This window comes from Athene noctua, chromosome 1 (assembly GCF_965140245.1).
Source record: "Athene noctua chromosome 1, bAthNoc1.hap1.1, whole genome shotgun sequence".
NCBI classification, from domain to species: domain Eukaryota; kingdom Metazoa; phylum Chordata; class Aves; order Strigiformes; family Strigidae; genus Athene; species Athene noctua.
In genome coordinates, this window is record NC_134037.1 from 111,696,581 (window position 1) to 111,717,909 (window position 21,329).

The following is a 21,329-nucleotide window of genomic DNA, read 5'->3' on the forward strand; positions in this document are numbered from 1 at the left end:
CAATATCTCCCCCCCCCCCCCCCAGATGTCAGAGCATATGCCACCATTGATGACTAACAAGTAAGGAGCACAAAGAAATTTTGGTGCATCAGTCAAACCATGATTGAAAAACTATGAAGCCTGACATCAAATCAGGCTGCTATCTTTGAAGTGTAATACTTAACAGTCAGTGAATTATTTCATGTCAGTGCTGTGTGGATTTCTAATACTGGCACAAGATGAGAAACAGGTCAGAGCCTGAACTATGATGGAATGAATCTTTATTTCCAGTTGATAGGCACCACAGACACGAGTAGCAGACAGATGCACTGCACTGTCTACAGTGATATTCTGGGAAAGTATTACAGTAGTTTGAAGTGTCCAGTTATAACCAGAAGTGAACAAGTAAACCAAAGAGATTTATTTCCATTATCAGACACTTCTCAGATATGTTTTCAAAGTATAAAAATATATTTCCAGAAACATTTCCAGAAAAAAAGTATTACACTTTGTATATCAGACTCTCAAAGGACTTACAGGGGTTCTGTCTTTGGTGGAGGAAAGTTCAAGACCTCTGTCACAAAGTAAGAGCTATCCGTATGTGTACAGATACTAGATAAAAGAGAAAAAAAATCTTAAATACTAGGAAGAGTCAGAGCCTGCTTCATTCTGCTCCTGTCCTTTTACCTTTCCTGCATAATTTGATCCTGGAGAACTGCAATGGTTCAGGGAACACTGGTCAATGCCAACAATTCAGCCCCAATCCAGCACTAACCATTGCTTCTAGAGACCAGAGGTTTCTATTGACCACGTTTAGCTTAATAACAGCCTCTCTACAGAGTCAAAGTCTTCCTAGAGGAAAATGCTGCATGCAAAGCATCTACAGACTGATGATACTGTCTTTTACACAACCATTCCACATGCCACATCCACCTTCCCAGCAGACCAATGCCTATACTCTCACTACCCTATGATAGAGTGCAACCTCAGTACAACAGATCACAGCCAGTTTCAAATCCCACGCATGCATAACATATAGGACACTGTCCATTTGGAAGTATTAAAATGCCCCCATTACACAATTACATTCGTCTAGTCTGTTATGTTGTATTTGAAGTGCAAGCATAGCCTCAAGCAGATTCAGTATCACTAAATACTCAAAAGAAAAGAATCCTTCATGAGTTGTTCTTAAATCACAAGCATTCAAAGCATTTTTAGCAAATAAAATATATTTTGTGCACTCAAAGTATGCCACAAGGGTCACGAACACACAGTTAAATCCAGTCCACTAAATAAATGGATGTTTTCCTCCACTGAGCTAAAATATATTTGTCAACTATTAATTATACTCCATACAGAACATCATCCTTAGATCTCTGTTCATTGTTTGTTTCTCCATTAGCAAAACTGGGATATTCTAAGTGTAAAAATAAAAATGTATTAGAACAAGTACATTGAGCTTTGCCATATTTCTCCCTGTACTTCAGTTGAGCACAGAGAGTATTAGCCATCTTTGTTATATTCACTCTCAACATAGCCACAAAAACTGTCTTAAGATGTATTCTAAACAACTGCCAGATTGAATTCTTGAAATGTTTATTCTCAAACTATGATTAATTGAAAACCCAAAGTGTTTGTAGTCTATAAATTGAACAAATAATTTTATATTAAAAATGCCAGTATATTTATTGAATTAATTTGTTCACACATAATTTTTATTACTATTTTACACAGAATACAGATTTTAAGAATAATTCTTTAAAATATTAACTTTCAGGAAGCATCATGTCTCACTATTCTGAAGATAGTCCAGAAGTTTTCCACAGCAATCTTTACTCTTTTTCCTCTACAAGTATCAATATCCATCCTATATCCAGATGCTATAAATATGCTGCATGAGTTAGCTTTCTGGGGTTTAGTTGATTACCAGGGTTTTTGTTTCCAACTTCAAAAACTAATACATTGATAGAAGAACTATTTGTTCCTAAGAACTTTCTATTTCTGTTAAGGAGAGATAGCTGTTATTAATTTACCAATAAACATAAATCCCTTTCCAGAAGGCTCTTCATTTTTTGCAACATGAAACCCAAAAAATTTTACCACCATCTTGCCTCTTCCATGTTTTCTTCATCTTTTGCTTACTTTCTCCTCACATACCCTAACAGAAAGCTATCAGAAGCAACCTGTCCTTTGTTTTAGAAATCTAAAGTATCTTTTCCATCTGATTTTTAAATAATGTACCAGTACAAATTTATTAACACAGATAAGATTAGATGATGCAAAGCATCTGTAAAATTTGACGTTTCAGTGTTTTAGTCTACAAATTTCAGTTGCAGAAGCACCACTGCAGAAGGCAGTAAAGGAGCATTCCAAATGTACAAATACGTACATAAAGTGACCAGCCACACCAGCTGTGGCTGGTTCCCAAATATTTCAAAAAATTCAGGGCATAAAGCATGCATAAGACAGCGAAGCCTTCACAGCACAGTTGTCCAGTACATGCTACCTCTTTAAATATGATTTGCTTTTATAATCATTTAGGTAAAGAAATTAACACACTCCAGAATACATCCACCCATTTTTAAGATTTTTCTCCTTTTGATTCCTTCTTGCAGAACATTGACATATTTAGTCTTCACCCACCCACCAGTAACAACACAAACCACTAAATCTCTTTTGCCTTTTCCTCTTCATCAAATTATATTTGTCCCCTACTAGGACACATCCAACCACTGAGTTACTTCCACTTTTTTTACCACAAAGCAGACTTCTCCAAGTGAGGTTGGGATTCCTACATTTGGTTGTTCAGTTTTAAGGACTAAAAGAAGCTGCAGGACAAGACATCTGACTTGAGTCAGGACACTTACCTGCACTTGATTCTCCTCTACTCCTACCATCTTTAATTTCAAAATTATAAAACTCTCCCTTCTTTCTGTCACTGACTAGTCTCTGTAGACACAAGACACAGCTGGGAAGAGACCATAAGAAAAAAAAATAAAATCACCTGCCTTACTTGCATGGAGTATTCAAAGTTTTCACAGTTTCCAAATACCCTCATCCACCCACTCATTATCTGAGTGTGCATGCACAGTACATGAAAAAGACAGCTATAACAATAAAGGCCACAAAACCAAATACAATAGCATGAGGGGAATATGAAACCGGAGGAACACCAACTGAGTAAGCAAACCAGCAGTCAAGGGAATCCATCATCAAATATGAGTGCTGTGACGTATCCTCTCCTACTGAGGAACAAGTGAGATCTAAATTTTTGTGCAAAACTAATAGCAGACGAAGTTGAAAACAAAAAACAAAACCCCAAACAGTAACAAATCAGAGTTTAGGTTATAGTAAAAAAAAGTTATACTGGACCTATACATCTATTGCAATTGTGACAAAGAAAAAAAAAAAAAATCACTTCTCTTTGTTTCTTTGTTCCGTACACCTTCAAATGCTCCTGAAAGGGGGATAGAAGGAAAGGAATTACTCAACACAAACTTATAAATTTCTATGTTCTAGTCTCTTCTCCTGTAGTTTCAGCTGAAGAAACCACTCTTCATGTCTTTTTCCTAACACCAACCCTCCCACCCACGAAGAGGGATCTCTGCTGGCGCTAGGCAACAGCTGTATGTCATACTAGTATTTTTATTGAGATGCAAGCAATATAGCAGTCCATAGTACTCAACAGAAAAGTACATACATAGGCACCATGTATGGGAAACAGTCCACAAGCAACTCTAGACCTTGCATACAGGCCAAAGGCTGACAACTCCTTTAAGCAATATACACCTATTACTTTAATTTAAACATATAGAGAAGCAATTCTCATATACTGGGGCTCCCATCTGGTAGTAAAGCATACAGCAGTAACATGTTAGATACTTTCTGGATCAAGTGCACTAGCCAAATGCAGTTACCAGAATGAAAAAAATGACACATTAAACATTTATAACAACCTAGACTGAGAGAGTAAAAGTCATATTTAGAGCTCAGTCTAAATTTACTGCTAGGCAGTAAACTGTTGAATACATATAATTAAGCATACACAAAACAGTATTATGCTAACAAGACTTTAAGAGCAGCAGTTAGGTAAAAGCCTAAAACCATCTTTCACTGAAGCAAACTCTTCTATATTCTAAGGGTGAGAACCATTTACACTATACATCTATTAGTCAGAAAATGTCAGCATTCCCACAAAGTAAAGAGCTGTGAGTTAACGTAACAGGTTTTGAAAAATATATCACATTTCACATTTGAGAGCTAGTGTCCTCAAACCTAAAGAGTAAAATAAAAGCCACCTGCATTTCAAAACCAAAATCCAGTTTGGCTTAGTTTTTATTTCTTTTGCCTAAAAATCCTGTTAAAAATATTTTTTGTGTTCTTCAGAAGACAAATGGGAAAGGAAAGCAGTTTTCCTTTAATGAAAAGTAATAGGTTGTGGCTGAAGATCTGCAAACCTTTAGTTATGACAGTGTTGGGAAGGGAAGAAAATCCTACAAAGGGAAAAAACTTCTAGAACCAACACAGCAAAACAATTGCCAATGGCACCAGTGCCAAGAAAGATCTGGTTTGGTGCCCACAGTGGACAAATGCAGAGCTGCAGACAGCTCAAGTAAAGAGCAGTTCAGAATGAATTTTCATCTTCTATAAAGCCAAACCTTACTGTGAACTAATTGCCCACTGCAAATACAGAAGAGCTCTGGATTCCCAACAATTAAGAGACTTGAGATAAAAAGAAAGGAGAAGAAAAAGTCATACCACCACGTTCTCCCCACAAATGACAGTGGAGACAGGAGACCAATGTCTATCAAAACACGTTAAAAATCATTAAAAAAAAACACCACCAGGACTCCCGCACCTCTCCCCCACCCCCCCAGTGGAATGGGACAGCCTCAGACAAGACAGACACCATGGTTGCCAACATAAAGTGTCTCTAATGCACCTATTACAACGCATGGTGCCAGAGTAAATATCAAAATCAAGGCAACTAAGTTATTTTGAACATCTCAAAACACAGATAATACTAGGCTAATCCTTTATCAGAAATAACTGCAATGGAAATAGTTTTGAAAGTGCCACTGAACTTTGTTTTGCCAGTATAAACAAGCACAACAGTTTGTCAGTGTCCTTCCTGCTACTTACAATTATAAATTCTTATTCCAAGTCATTATAATTTTTTTTTAATATCAGCTATATTTCAGATTGAAAAGTACAGAGAACTAAGTATTGTTTCCTGGAAAATTGAAGCAATTAAAGACAAATGCCTCCACCACACCTGAAAGCAAAAAAAAGTTTCCCATCAAAAATTTGCTTTCACCTAGCAAGTGATGTAATTTAGTAGGACAGCTCTACAGAAAATTCTAATTCCAGACAGTTCTCTGAGCTACATATAGCAATGAGGAGATGCTTCAGGCATGTCCTACTGTACGTTCATAAAACTCCAACCTTAACAGTTTAGGGCTCCTATCAACTCTTTCTAAACATTGGAAAGGCACAATCAACACAGTTTGAGACCAAACTAATGTCTCTTACCGGCACTGAGTCAATAAATGTATGTTGCACATATTTCCTTTAATAGTCTCTGGTCTACTGTACATGCTAGAAAAGCGGGGAGGAGTACCTGTATGCCAGCTACCATCATCTTTATAAAGATCCTTTTAGAGCAGTCAGAAGCTGGTTTAAATTAGAGCAGAGTGTCATCTGCACCAGTCCAGATTATGATTGAGGACTAAGAATCCATTATTAAAGTTATGCTGTTTCCTACCCTCTACCGTCAGCATATCAGCTGGCTGTATGGGAAGAACAAACAATAGCAGTTAGACTTCTGCAGGAACCAATGTAAAATACTATCCTGGGCTCCCTGAGACTTCCCAAAAATCAGTAAACTAGCAACTCATTCCGGGTCTTGAAAAAACAAAAACTCATAAGAAACAAACAAAAAGAGACAGAACAGTACCCCCTCATCCCATAAAAATATTCAAAGCATTTCAAATTAAAAGCCATATGTTGTTTGACTGCCAACCGCAGTGTTTTTTCCAACAATTACCTCTCATAAATTCACGTAGATTAATCCTCAGATAAACTGATGCTATTAGTGTTTTTTTCTCTGCTCACAGCAATGTGTCTGTATCATCAATACCATTAAGAGTTCCCATGTCCTTACTCAGAAGCCTGTAAGATAAAGTTTCTAAAGATCTAGTGCAAAATCTAAATGTTTGAATCTTCCACATGATCCTTTCTGTAAATTGTCTCTCAACTTATTTCCTTCAGTATTTGTGATTTCACAACATAACGCTGCATTTTAGTAAGAATGTATAATTTTCTTGTGCCATATGTATGGTTCAGAATACCCACAGGCACACCTATGGCTTCACAACTGTCACATTATTGTTGTATCTCAAAACCACAAGAAATAGCCTGTAAGGACACAGAACACAAGTTACACAAATGTAATTTATTCTCACAGAAATGCCCACTGTTCCTCTTGGGATTTTTTAAGTTAATTGTACAAACAATTAAGGCAACCCCTACTCTTTTCCTTACCCACAAATAAGGGCTCTGACTGACACACAGTGGCAAATTAAAAAAAAAAAAAAAAGAGTCTGCCAGCTGAAGCAAGCCTCAACCCTACCAGCTGCCCCTTAGAATACAAGTTGTTGCCCCAATGACAGATGGCTGGGCAGCTCACGTGGCAATTCAAGAGCAGCTCCAGTTTTCAGCCTAGCATAATTAAGCCAGCCAACTGCAGTTCCCGTTTACCTTAATATGCTGCCCTGAAAGATTAAAAGCACCACCACAACCATATTTTGAGCCATTCAGTGATCTCTGCCTTGAACAGGGATCAGATGGGATCACAGGACAAATGACAACTGAGAGCAACAACTCCCAGTTCAACCACCCAGTTTTTATCCTGGGACTAGCTGAACACTAAAATAAGTCCAGGAAGAAGACAGGTATTGTACCAAGAGAGACTGTATAGTTCAAAGCTAGACTACCAACCACAAGAAGCCAAGGGCATCATGTCCAATTCTGTGCTTTGTCACAGATGTGGTTCCATGATAAAGTTAAACCATTTAAGAATATAATACTGCCAGAAAGGAGAGTACAGACCTTTTTACACCAGCTCCCTCACCCAATGGCCAGTAATTGTACAGGTGCACTGTCACAAAAACAAAGGAAGGAAGGAGCAAAGCACCACCAAGATAATCCCTTTTGGTGGCCATCTGGAATTACATTGCTTAAACCAACGGTGAAACAATCTACAGACTTACCTGGTGACTTCAGGCAAGTTATGTCATTTGTTTACGCTTTCATTTCCCAGTGCTTAAATCCAAACAAATCACCACATCTCAAGTGTGCAATGAGACATCTACAGACACAACTGAAAGCCTACAAGACACAAGAGTACTGCAAGACAAATATCCAAATTAGTAAACAAAAGGGATCCTTTACCCTGAATTTATTCTATTTTATTACCTGAAATTATTCTAGGCCATCACTAGAATCACTAAGAAGTGGTGGTATAAGAGACATTTACCCAGATTTACCGCAACCCCAACACAAAACCTTCAGGCAGAAGGGAAGGTTTAAAGTTGAGTATACTGATTAACACTTTTTACATCAGTCAATGCTTGAACAACTCTTTACCAAGTAAACTCTTTGCATATACAAAAATAAGGTTTTCCGTGAAGAGATCAGTAAGTTGGGAACCTTCTTGACTAGAAATTGCTCCTTAGCCTCACTTCATCCACTGTATCACTGTTACTAGAAATACTGAAAGAGGAAACAAGGAACCACTGAATTACTCCTTTCACTTTAAAAAAAAAAAAAAAAATGCACACATACATATGAGTCTATTCTTAAAAGAAAAAAGTCACTATAAAGTAATTTCTTATTTAATTTAAACCCCTAAGATAATTGAGGTTTTTTACAAAGACTCTCACTAAGAAATTTTATCTAGGTGGGGAGAGTTTGCCAGCTAGGTTTGGAGAAAGGGATACTTAAGAATTTTGCCACCACATACACGATGGAGGGGAGGAAGAGCCATGTCTTGGGAGGAAATCACCTGTATTAATAAACAAGAAGCATGTTGGTGGGGTTTTTTTAAACTGATGAACAAAACCAACACAAGCAGGATTTGTGGATACCAAGCCTCAAATCTTGATATTCTGATCTACCTCTCTTTGCCCCTTCCTCAAACTATATTTGGATTTCACAAACTGGAGGAATTAAAGTTAATTTTCTGTAATATATTTGGCCATTTCTGCAGTACTACAGAATTCTGGGAAAAGACGAAATATATATATCCCAAGAAACCTTACAAAAGAAGGCTTAACCAGGCTCAAGCAGTTCCTCCAGCCACCATAATGCACACACAGTATTTGTATTACTGAAAAATTGAACCTTTCTGCCAGCAGGACCCTGCACACAAATAATAAAAAAAAAATCATAGTGAATGTTTAACACACAGTACTAACACATAATTTTAGTGACTAGATCTGCATCAAAACATCACAAAGATACTAACAGACCACTTAGTTTTTATTACTATTTAAAACTTGCTCATTGTTAAAGCAGTCATTATTTCCACCATTCAAGTGACAAAAACAATTGAAGATTTCTGCCTTTCCTGACCATTACAGTACTACTTCAACAGACTCTATCCATTTGCTAATAGTAGTGGTCCAGAGGAATGCTGGAGAGCCAACCTTTCTGCTAAGGAAGATACACTGGGGTGACACCCAAAGTATATTTAGTCTGAAAATCACTGTGCCCAACTCGCTAGGATTTCAGCACGCTCAGTGTTTCAACTACTGTTCTTGATTTCACAATATTGTATAACACTTCTAAATCTTACACAGAAAAAATACATTGGCAGCTCACAGCCCTCTTGGTGATCTTGGTCATTAAGACGACTGAAATAAATGAAAAACTATGCAGTCAGTCTGTTGGGATTTACCCAAGAACATGGTAACAAATCTGCTCTTACAGCATCAGTGGAAGGCAGGTATTGCTTGATAAGTCTTTCAAACTGATAATTAAAAATCATTATTTTTTCCATATACTACCTATTTTTAATGTCCACCGTATTAATCAGCATGAGAGCAACCCACAGCAGCGTACACAGTCAAATCTTCAGTTTCTTAAAAAAGTTATCCAGAAAAACAGAGGCTGAAAAAATTCATGAAGTGAATGTGAAAACCGATCTTAAACTGGACTACCACATAATCTTGATATTGAAAATTTCAAATAAAATTTTAAAATTAATTCTCCAGTCTTCCTCCCACATTATCCACATTTTTACAAATAACACTTCCTTTATACTCACTTCTTATTTTCAGCCCAATTATGTAAACTATAGCCAATAGCTATACTAAAGCAAGAAGCCTCCAAAAGATAAAGTGTTTATTTCAACATTAGCATGACCAATCTATTTTCCTTTAAAATTACATATTAAGGTTATTTTGTCTATAACTGAAAATCAGAATAATTTCACCTTTTCTTCTCTGGCATTTAAAAAATAGGTTTAAATAAGACCGAGCTGTCAGAAAACATTATTTCCTGTTAACACTTTTAACATTAACAAGGTCAGATGTTCAAATGTTACTTAGACAAAATGGGAAATTCAGCATCACATTTACTATGGCGACTTTATTTTCAGAACAGAGCTTCATTAGACACCTACTGAACCTATTCAGGTATGCCTTTTTCAGTTACTTAAACCTTTTAAATCAAGCTAAAATTTGACAATGGCAAGCATCCATACCGATACTGTCAAGTGTATCAGCAGATTATTGATCATAAGGTGCTGATCAATAAGCAGCTGCTGCTAAGAAATTTGGCAAGATATGAAAGGGTCTAAGCTCGTTACCAAACGCCACCTAAAGTAATTCAGATATTTATTATCCATTATCATGATCATATCCATTCTTTTTGTAATCATCCAGACAGCAACAGCAGCCCAAAGCATTTATCTCCTTGCTTTCCCACTGATGCTTAGCTGGCCAAACAACTTCACAACTTGTGTTGAAGGAGGTTCTCTCAACAATGATCTGAAGCACATGCCTTAGAGGCTCAATTACTATATAATTTTGCAAACAGAGCCAGAGAGGAAGCTCCAAGTGGATCTGAATGAAATGGTTCTTCTGTGATGGAAAACCTGCTGCTTATTTTCATATACTGCAACCACCCTAGACCTTCAACTTCCAAGGTCATAAAAGGTGGAGCTCAGTTATCTCCTGACACTATCCACAGTCACATCTTCAGCAGCTGCAGTCAATACAGCTAAAAATGGCGCAAGTGAAATTCCAGCATAAACTCAGGTTTATTTTGAACAACTGATCTTCAATGACTGTTGAAGAAAGCGAAGGTGCAGAACCTTTCTGGAAAAAAAAAAAAAAAGGTCAAAAAAAGTCACAGATCTTACCACCTTCAGAGAAAGGTGAAGTGTCACATTTTGCCAAAGACTAATGTAACTATCTAAAAGTTGCTGTCCTTCCTCCTTCAAGACAGCATCAACTTAAGGAAATCGCAAACATTAATTTGAACAGCTACTACACACAATTTAAACTGATGACCCAACAGTATTTGGGTCATCTTTCTGGTCTCTTGCTTTCCCAATAGTCAGGAAACGCTTATTTAGCCAAAAAGCATCCATTTTGTCCCCAGCTCTTAGAAAAATGATTAAAATCAGAAGTTTTCCTATGCTGCAGCATAAAGTTTTCTCTAAAGGTATGTTGACAAACTTTCACAACTATCTGTTTCTCAGAGGACTCCAGCAATTCTGCACCAAGGCCTATGCCTTAAGACAACTGAATTCCAAGTAAAGTCACACTTTTACACTTGCTTTCCCAAGTACAAGCAGCCTGGGAACTGTAAACCTTATCCAATACACCCTAAAAAACTCTCATTGGTCAAATAAGATCAAAAAATGGGGCAGAAGCTTTTTTGCCGCATACACATAAGATCAGTTGTGCAGTAATTAACTAACCAGATTCATCTATGGGAGAAGGGGAAATGAGGTACATTCAAGAGGCAGTTCTGAGTTTCTCTTTGGAAGCCTTAGAAATTCAGCAAGGCAGCAAGACAGGGTAGCAATATCAGACTACTGGAAAGTATTTTTCCATATGTATTTAAGTAGTATTTTAGATTTTTAGTAATTATTGATGAACCAGTCTGGATAGCTATGTATTTACTGTTGCAAAATCAAACTTCAATTAAGAACTAAGCACTAAAAAGAAAACAAGTTGTTTTACCTTTCATGTCATCTCAGATCGAATTTAAGTGCCTTTTGTGGTCAATTGAAATCTTTCAGCTAGCCAGGATTTCAGTGGGCTTTGAACCAGAACATCCAAAAGTTACTGCAGTGTTAGAATGATTTGAATTATGAAGCATCTTCTGGAAGATCTCAAGGTAAAACCTACTTCTTTAAAAACATGAAAGAAGTATATACCAAGATACTATGAAATAAATGACTTGTGGTGTTTTAAAATGCACTAATAAAGCTTTTGTAAGTTTTGCTAAAGAAAAATGCACCTGGTAATTCTAACATCCAACTAATTTTCAGGGTAGCATCTTTGTAGTATTTACTCCTCCAGCAAGGTATTGTCTCAAAAGAGCAACAATACAGGAAATGGTGGCAAAGTCCTCATCTTACTGTTGTATAGATACACCCAAACTAGCTTGGGGACAGAAACTGCATTATTGTTTTAGCCAAGGCACTCCAGCAGGTCTAACAATCCATGTGTAGAAGGGAGTGCCTTGAAAGAGCGTAATGAAAGAGGGTCAAGCTAACTCAAATTACCTTCCATTTGCCACAGGCTAAGAGCGCGCACATGAACAATTACTGTGAATCAGATACCACAGATCAGCTGACATATGGTAACCTGTCATCCTACAATAACCTGTCCAAATACAAAGATAGCTTGAAATTTAGACTGACTGTAGAGCTACAACTCACCCCTATTCAGAAAGCAACAGGATAAACCCTTGAACCTTCCCTTCTAGACATACAGGCTGAAAAAAGCCAAAAGAGAACCCACAAATCAGAACTCTTAAGGCAAACAGGCTGTTTCCAAACACTACAAACCGGGATTACCAAAAGGAAATAGTTATTGTAACATGACCTATTCATGTTAACCAGTCCTTTGGTATAAAAGCATGCACACAGCACGATGACCATGAGACTGCAAATTCAGCTCTTCTGCTGGTCTGGACAGTGGTTATTTAAAACAAGCGTAGTAATTCCAAGTACAGTTGTTAATTTTGCCTTGTTATGGCAATTCACAGTAGGTTAAAGCTCAAGCTTTTGCTTCCCAACCTCATTCCCAGGAGTACCTGTTTATCTATGCATAGTTCAGAAGCTAGGAACTAAAGATCTCTCTGGAACATTAAGGATGACTATTCTTCCAGTGGCCTACAGCTAGAATAACCCCCATGTACTCTTACTGTTCACCCTCAGTAGTTGCCCAACACAAGACCAATATGTTTAGTTCATTTTAAAAATCAGCTTTTACTAATAATTGCAAAAAACACCACCAAAGCAACAACTCTAATCCAGATAACTACCAAGCTCAATCACATCAAGCAGGACAGAAAAACTGAGGAAAAACTTTGTATGTTTTATCAACACTAGACTGGCAATCACATGGAAGAGCTATACAGCTGAATCAGTTTTTTGGAACACAGAACCAGTTGCACAAGATGATAAACATAACTATTATTTTGATATTGAAACACCAGTGATATCCGGTATGTATTGGAATGACACTTCTAAGCACTTCTTCTGAATAAACTAAGTAGAATCAAGAAAATAGAGCTACTTATCAGAAACAAATGTAGGAGCCTCAGCAACAACATTTCTAGGCAGAAAACAACTATGCTGCAGTTCAAGCTCCTAGAACAAAACAGCACCTGAACTCTCACATTTAAGATATCAGGAGGGACCTGATGAACCTGGCAGTGGAGTGGAAACTGCAGGTTTCTGTTACAACAAACAGTAGGCTTCATTGTATGTATCATAGCACATATCATAGAACAGAGCCGCAGCAGCATTTCAACAGCTCCTCTCAAACGAACAGGACCATCGCCAGTCATTCTGCAAGGCTCCAGTCTCACGTGGCAGCTAAACTGATCTGACAGTTACCTGTGAGGACGAGGGGCTGCCCCACTTCCTTCCTTCCACTCCCAACTGCGTACCTGACAACCGTTTCTCTCATGAAACTCTGCAGTTCATTAGCTCCAAGAGCCAAACCCGCAGGTAACTAATTATTCAGGGTGTTTTAAAGTTTCCGTGGTGACCTGGTTCAGGGAGCTACAAGTACCAATGCAAGGCAGGGGCTATGAACATGGGGGCTAGAAGCAGGAATAATGGGATGACTCCTTCCTCTAACAACCAGGCTCTAAAATTACTTAATTATCTTGTCAGAATGCAACTAAAGGCAGTAACTCAGAGGAGAGCACAAAAAGTAGTCCCTGAAAGCCTGCTGAAAGAACTGCGTGTTTTACAAGTGTTCATTTGTTACTTGTTCGAGTCCTTCAAGCTTCTACGTGTGGATGAAGAACACTAAGAACAGGCAGCATTATCACCAGAAAAACTTAGTTATTGAGAAGAACCACAACAACTGCTGTACAAGTTCCATTTTAATAAGTATTCCACATTCAGAGATGCTCAAAAGAAGTTCACTAAACTTTCTGATACAATTTAACTGATAGGAATTTCCTCTAGAATGTCATCTTTACTTTAGAACCCACACCTAGATCTTGCTCTCCTCTTTCACAAAAATTTAGAAGTCTTTTTTAAAAGTAGCACTGTATTATAAAAGCAGAATTCTGATAGGTGTTCTGTAATTTCGTTGTACATTTTAGTTTGCTTTCTTCCCCCCCTCATTTCATCAAGAACTGAAGGACTCAGACTAAAATCCTCAGCTATGTTCAGATACTACAGTTTAGTACCATGAACAATAACAAAAATCACCAAGTATGTTTCCACTCCTATTCAAGCGCTGAACAGAGAAACACCACATAAGCAAGAAACAAACAGAAGTACTTAACAACCAGAAAACATGAGAGGATTAGGTAATGACAAAGTCAACTGAACAAACCTTTCATTTTCTCAATTCTTGTTAGCTCAGTCATATTTTTCTCTCTTCTTTCCTTTTACTGTCCACACATAGCACAGTTCTGATTTTCTTTTCCTACACCATCTGTTGTAATACGTAAGACTAAAGATACTTAATCAACACAATTTATCTATCTTAGAGAAGCATGCTACCTCCTCTTCCTAACAGACCACAGTTCACGGCCACAAGCTGTAAGAGGGCTGCCACAGGTGACCCACATTACAATACACCTGGTGCCTACTCACCCCGCTTACAGAAGTGGCGCAGATCGGAGGGAGGGGGAGCCAAACGAGTTGTCCTCCTCACTGCAGTAGCAGCCCCTGCCGGCTGCCACCTGGCCTCTCCGATGATGCCACTGTGCATGTGCAGAGTAAGTGTGCTTAATGTGCCGAAAAAACACACACACCCCGCAGTCACTCTGCACAGGCACTGCAAATTCAGCACTTGCTAGGCACACCAGATTTACCATGCTGGTGAGGAAACTGCCGATGTAAAGCAAGCTGCAAGCCTCACATACCCAGGCAGCTGCTGGGCTGACAAAGCATTCACAGTGCTACAGTTCTATGCATATACATTAAATCCTCCATATCCAGTGCACGTAATGTTTATTGTGCTTAATGCCCTGCACACCTGCGGTAAAAGCCTGACACATGTTGGTCAGCTTTGGTCTATTCCATAACTGTGATTCTCCCAGGAAACACCAGAGCAAGAGGGGGGCACAGAACATAACCTTCCCTGAAAGCAGAAGGGTATGATAGACCAGTGTAGGCCACTTCACTACATCTTTACTTAAACCATTGGGATCAAAGTTTTTGTAACACAGAAATTAAATTTTAAAATATTTGGTATTTCTGGGAAACTATTACAGATGTTAATAGTCTTATGAATGACCAACCAAAACTATGGGCAATGAACATTTGTGTATACCAAGGATAAATACACTTGATTTTGATCTCTACAAATCAGACAGAAATCTAGCATAAATTTAGGCCCTTGTCCTACATGAAGGACAGAGGTACCCAGACGCTCCTTTGTACTTGTGATGCAGATACAGGCTTTGGGAAACAGAAGTTGTACTTGAAGTACCAAACTTTTATCTGTAAGGTAGACTTTGGAAACTTTTCACTGCGGAAACAAGGATTACCTATCCATATGTAAATGTATCTCTTCCCAGCCTAGGACTCTCTTTTAAGGAATATGGAAAAGCCTGAATTACATTTCTTTCCACCTGGAGCAACTGATGCCTGACTTCTTGACTTCTTGCCATAAGGGATGATCCTACAAAAACTGAAACCAATTTAGTTATTTTGTTGCAAGTCTGGGCATTTGCTTCAGAATAAGAGTCATATAATTCAGTTACTATTACAGTAGCCAAGCACACCCCAATGTAAGCCTTTTGGTGCATATATTTAAAAAAAAAAAATCATGCACATGTTTACACACATGCACTTGAAACAGGGACGAACAAAGACTCCCTACCTTTCCTGAGATATTTATCTCAACATTACAAAATATAGGCTTTGTGAGCAAGAGATCTACTGGAGCTTAGTTTCTACATGTTTGTGTCTTACACAGCCTAACCTCTTTCTCCCAGTACGTCAAGCCCTCATGTCCCCTATACAGACAAATGACTAATTCAATTACCTTGTGTGCTGACAGGCCAGCTGGTTGCTGCTTCTTGGCATGGGTAGAGAGGATAAGTTATAAACGTCTTTCCCTCATTGTCTTCTTCCTCTGCCCAGCCAATAATTTCCACAAAACTTAAGAACTTCACACCCCTTTGTCAAATCTGGTTGAAATGAGCTAACAAGTTCCGAAGTTGCAGAGTGACACACAGAGAGACTGTATGAGTGTGTAAGTCTTGTTTTCTTTAGAAAAGATTGGGGGGAGGGGAGGAAGCAAACCCACAAGGTAGGTTTACAGGCTGTATGTATTAAATATGCCCCAACTCCGAAAGTATTGACCCAGCTTAACTCAATCTAAATCAGAGCTGCCACAGTCCCACCACACCCACGGGCATTCAGTGTTATCCCTTCCCTCATACCGGCACTTGTGCCAAAAATCAACCTGGGGAAAAAAAAAAAAAAAAAGCAGTTAGCATTTGGCGCAGGCAGCTCCGGAGCCAGCTCACTGCCTTGTCACATGGACACTGCTACCACGTAAAAGGAACGCGCAGGATTGTGGCAGACGCAGCTGCCATGGTGCTACACGTTTGGTACTTAACAGTATACAGGATCCAGTCCTAAAAGCACTTAATACTGGACATAAAGCTCAGAACCTCATTAGTACCACATCCAGTAATGTGCTGATGTTATAAAGAAGCACATATGCACTAATGTAGTTATTATTTTGAGAACAGAAACAAGAAATGATAGCTCTGAGGTTGACAGTTTTAGCTGCATTCTGGACAAGATTTATTTTTTTTCTTGAACTGTCTAACCTTGTCTTCTTTGTAAAACCGTAGCCAAACCTATACCCTTAAAGAAAAAAAAAACAGCACTATAAGCAAACACAGGAATATTTAAACACAGACATCACCCAGTCCAGACTTCCTTTTGGGTAGACCATTATCCTAAAGAAAGTGAAAGGACCCATCTATTCCATATCCTTAATGCAGAACTCCAAAACAACGGAATAAACCACTGGCAACCCCACTGGTGATCAGGAGGGAGAAGGTGAAACAGAAGTAGCATAGTGTAGCCAGAGTGGCTAATTTAGATGGAGGGAGGTGTGAACAGCAGAACATAAGGCAAAACATCTTGGGAAGTATGTCCTGATGACATCTTATCTTGGCTGTACCACACAGTGAGTTTGAGGGAGAAAAATTTTTTGTCTGCAATCATTTATGATCTCCCTTCCCCACTAATCAGAATACAGGCACACAATCATTGTTTATCAATGTATAATACAGATAGCATGATTATGCATTCATTAGATCGACTCATATTACATGTCTAACATACATTAAAGTAAAAATTGCTTCACAGTATAAAACACAGCTTTGCGTGATTTTTAAACTGTTATAAGGAATCTTTGATGGAAGATTTTTATAAAACCATTTTTTTTCCTGATGATCTATTTATTAATAACAGGAATCGTAACTTGATTTTTACCCACTGGTGAAAATGTAACAGCTGTTTCACAGTTGCAAAACACTCTCTACTTATGCAGCATTAAATAATAAATAAAGCTCAAGACTTAGTACACATTTTACTAAGCAATCTACTTTAATGATACGAAACAACAAGAAGTTCCAAAGATTAACTATGTGCTACATTATCAACTCTGTTCCATGATATTTGTACTCATAAGTACTGTGCTGTAATATGGAAGAAATAACAACAAAGAATAATTTTCATTTAATCACAGCTGCACTCGCATTATCTAATAACAGGTTTTTTAAAGCAAATTTAAATCTGACTTTAATAGAAACACTTTCCTAATAACTTACACCGCTGCTTTTGTACAGCCTGTTTAAGATGACCTACATTGTTTGGGAATAAAGGTGAAAAAAGTCACCACTGACTTGTGTGGTATAGTCTAACCCTAGTATATTGGCTCATAATTTAGTAGCATCATTCATCATCCTTTACAGTAACAGCCCTGAACAAAGTGATCAAAGTCACAGGTAAAACTGGCATTAGCTTCCAGAGATAATGGATCAGACCCTGCAAGTTCTGAGACAGGAATGGGAACAGCACTAGGGACACCTCAAATGTAGATATAACACTAATAACAAAACACCCTAATGCTATTGATCCATTTTTGGACAAGCCAGACCTAGTGCAACTGACCTTCAAAAATGCAAGGAAAAAGCTAGCCGTGATCCACATGGAACAGTAATTTCAGCTAACCGTGGAACTTGACTTTTTTTTTTAATTATTATTATCACCACTGAGTGGTGAACAGCAATGAACAACGGAAAAAAAAAAAATATGTGAATGTAGAGTTCCACAAAAGTCAGAGTAATACAAATAAATTTCAGCCTCATATTTTAACAGAAAAAGTTGCTGCCTGCATCTTTAGCAAATTAATAACATATGAACAGTTTGAAACAGGCAGTCCAATGTAAAACTGAATAATCATAGCATTTAATCCATAAGCACACCTTTCAGGATGCCTTTTAGAAGTTATATTTTCATCTGTTTAAAAAAAAAAAAGTAAACCGGGGGATTGAAAGAATTCTATATTCTGCATATGGAACACTGATGATGAAAATCCTCAATGCATGTCATTGAGAGCAGGAAGTTCTTTTTGTTGTTTTTTTTAAATGTCAGTATAGCAGAGAAGTCATTTTAATTATATAATTACTGAAGATTTTGGAAGGTTTACACAAGACCCATAATTGGGCATAAGACATCACATCCTCTGGTTATATACACAGCAATCTGGTCTGGGTAACATTCTTTGCTCTGACCAATGTGTGCGAGGGGGGGCGGGGGAAGGAAGGGGAGGGAGGGGAGGGGGGGAGGAATGGAGAATTAAAAATACTTCCTCAGATTAAATTTTCTTTACTTCATTTGCTTAAAATGTTTTGATTGCATAAAACGCACTAAAATATTTATCACGATGCATCTCCGTAGTTAAATACCTCGTTCTCCATGTGATATCCTAGATACTCAAACAAAAGACATTCGGATGACAATGAAGGCTTATTTTTATTTTTAAAAGACATTTGTACATCTAAAACTGCACCACAGATCAGTCTCCTTTATCATGCCAGAGTTGTGACAGCCAATGCATAAAAAATTAAAATCCAATCCACCAGATAAGACATGCAAAATGTCTCCTCCAATCCCACCCCCATCTCGCCTTCAAAAAAAAAAAAAACCACCAACCCTGCACATACGGAGCACACGCACACTCGCACCCCCAAGAGCCACCATGGGGGCGACAGTGCCCAGGGCTGAGGGACCGCCACCCCCTCGCCCCCGCCGCCCCCCCGTACCCCAGCACTAGCGGCCCCGCTCCGGGCGCCGTGAGGGGAGGAATCCCACCTCGCCGCTTCCTCATCCCCTCAGACAATGGTGCTCTCCCCCATTAGCTCCAAATTGTCAACATTTTTACGCTAGGCCCCGGCCCCACCGGCGCGGGCGGACCCGCCGGGCCGGGCTGAGGCGCGGGGGGCCGGAGCCCCCGTTCCGTTCCGGCCGGCTCGGGGCCGCCGGGTGCCGCGGCGGGGGCGGGCGGGGGGCGAGGGGGGCGGTGTGGCTGAGGTAAATAAATGGCCGATCGGCCGCGGCCCGCGCCCCCCCGCCGGGCGCTGTAACCGAAGCCCGGGCGCCGAACTGCGCAGCAAACATTGCGCGGCGCGGCGGGCCGCGGAGGCTCGGCGAGACCCGGGCCGCCGCCCCCGGACACCATTTCGCCGACGGCGGCGAGGAAGGTGTCGGCGCGACTTGCCCGGCACCGGCGCCCCCCCCCGCCCGTACCCCGCAGCCCCCCGGGCGCCGCTCGCCCCGCGGCTCCCCGCGTCACCTCTCCCCTCCGCCAGCCCGGGGGCCCAGCCCGCCGCTACCCGCGGCTCGGCACCGGCTCCCCCGGGCGAAGGCGGCTCGGCCTCCCGCAGCCCCCGGGGACGGGGCGGGGGGTTCATGAGGGGGAAGGGGGGGGGTGGGGGGGTGATTCTCCGCGTTCCGTCCCGAAGGGCCGGCGGCGATGGGCTCCCCCCTCCCAAACGGGCGTGGGAGCGCGGTCGGTGAAGGGGCCGAGCCCCCGCCTCCCTCCCGCTCGGCGGCTGGGCCCAGCGGCCCCGAGTCGGGGCAGAGCCCAAGCCAAACAAAGCGCGGCCTGAGCGGGAGCCAAGGGTGAAGCAGCCTGGGCTTTTCCTGCCGGTGCCCGGCCGGGCGCGGCGGGGCCCGGCGCCGCCGGCCGACCCCGCGCAGGGCCCCGCTCGGCGCGGCGGCGCCTGGCTTACCCCGATCCCCGGCGGCGGCGGCGGCGTTGTTCCTCTCCTGCTGCTGCTGCACCGGGCGCGGCCTGGACACTCGCCTGGGTCTCCTGTTGGCGGCTCGGACCGAGTTCATTTGCCGACTCGTGTGGGTGGCGGGAGGGGAGGGGGGGAATCCTCCGGCAACCGGTGCCTCGTCGGGGAGGGGGGGAAGGAGGGAGGGAGCCCCGGGGCGGCCGCCTCGCAGCAGCGGGCAGCAGGGAAGGAGGGGGGGGGGGGTCTCCAGGCGGGGGTCCCGCCGCCGCTGCCGCCTCCTCGCCGGCTCGCTCGAGAGGCAGAGGAGCCGCCGGCCGCTGGCTCTCCCGAGCGCTGGCTGTGGGGGACGTTCACGCCGCGGCCCCCCTCCCCGGCCCCCCCGAAAATCCCTCTCTTAAAGGAGCCCCGCGGTCCTGCCCGTCTCAAGCCCGTCGCTGCTCCGTGGCAGGAGGAGCCATTGACACTGCCAGAGACACACACTCGCGGGGGGGCGGGCGCTGGCGGCCGCGCTCCGCCAATCGCCGCCTCCCACACAGCCGGCCGGCGGCAGCGCGACCAATCCCCGCGCCGCTTCTATGGGGCGCGGGGTGGGGAGGGGCGGGCGGGCGAGCGGCGCGGCGCGGGGTGGGGTGGCCAGCGCGATATAAAGGGTCGGGGCGGCGGGCGTGGGGGGGCGCGGCTGCGCGGGGCGGCGCGAGCGGCCATGGCGGGGCTGGGGCTCGAGCTCGAGGCGCAGGCCCGGCGGCGGCGCGAGGAGGGGCGGCCGCAAGAGCCGGCGGCGGGCGCGGGGCCTGGGCCCGGGCCTTGTGGGGCCCCGCCGCCCCGCCCCGTCCCACCGGCTCGGCCTGCGGCCGGTGGGCCAGGGAGGGGGCGGGCGCGGGCTCCCTGAGGGCAGCGCGGGTGCCGTCGGGGCCTCGGCAGAGCCCGCGGCGGCCAGCAGGAGAGGGAGCGCGGGGGGGCCGAGCACCCGCAGCTCTGCGCTGAGGCCGTGTGCGACAGCGGAGCGAGGGAGACGAGAGCGCCCGGTTGTGTGTACGGCGTGCCGCGGTCACCCTGCCGTGGGCGTGGGCTCGGCCGCGGCTGCCGTCCCGGTCGGTTTCCACGTACCGGCTGCTTACTTCCTAGCTGTTTGTGAACAACTTTTTCGCTCAGGAAGCGTGTGTATTCCTTGGTCAGTGTGCACACTCGCGTTTGCGTTACCTCTTGTTAATACAACAGTACGCTGTTTCTCTTGGGCTGGCAGTTTAGTATAAGCCTTCTGCTTTGTGGCAGTTGTCACGTTGGAGCTCAGCTGGTGGCCTGAG

General features: G+C 42.2%; 1 protein-coding gene across 2 annotated transcripts in view; it reads right to left on the reverse strand.

Annotated features, from left to right (window-relative positions):
- FBXO11 (F-box protein 11) overlaps positions 1 to 20,453 on the reverse strand; it is a 78,464-nt gene extending 58,011 nt beyond the window's left edge. For both annotated transcript variants that reach the window (XM_074897388.1, XM_074897387.1), the window contains exon 1: positions 20,017 to 20,453. In XM_074897388.1, the coding sequence (XP_074753489.1) occupies positions 20,017 to 20,125 (109 nt within the window). In that variant the 5' untranslated portion in view covers positions 20,126 to 20,453. The remainder of the gene's footprint in view (positions 1 to 20,016) is intronic.
- Between the last annotated feature and the right edge of the window lie 876 nt (positions 20,454 to 21,329).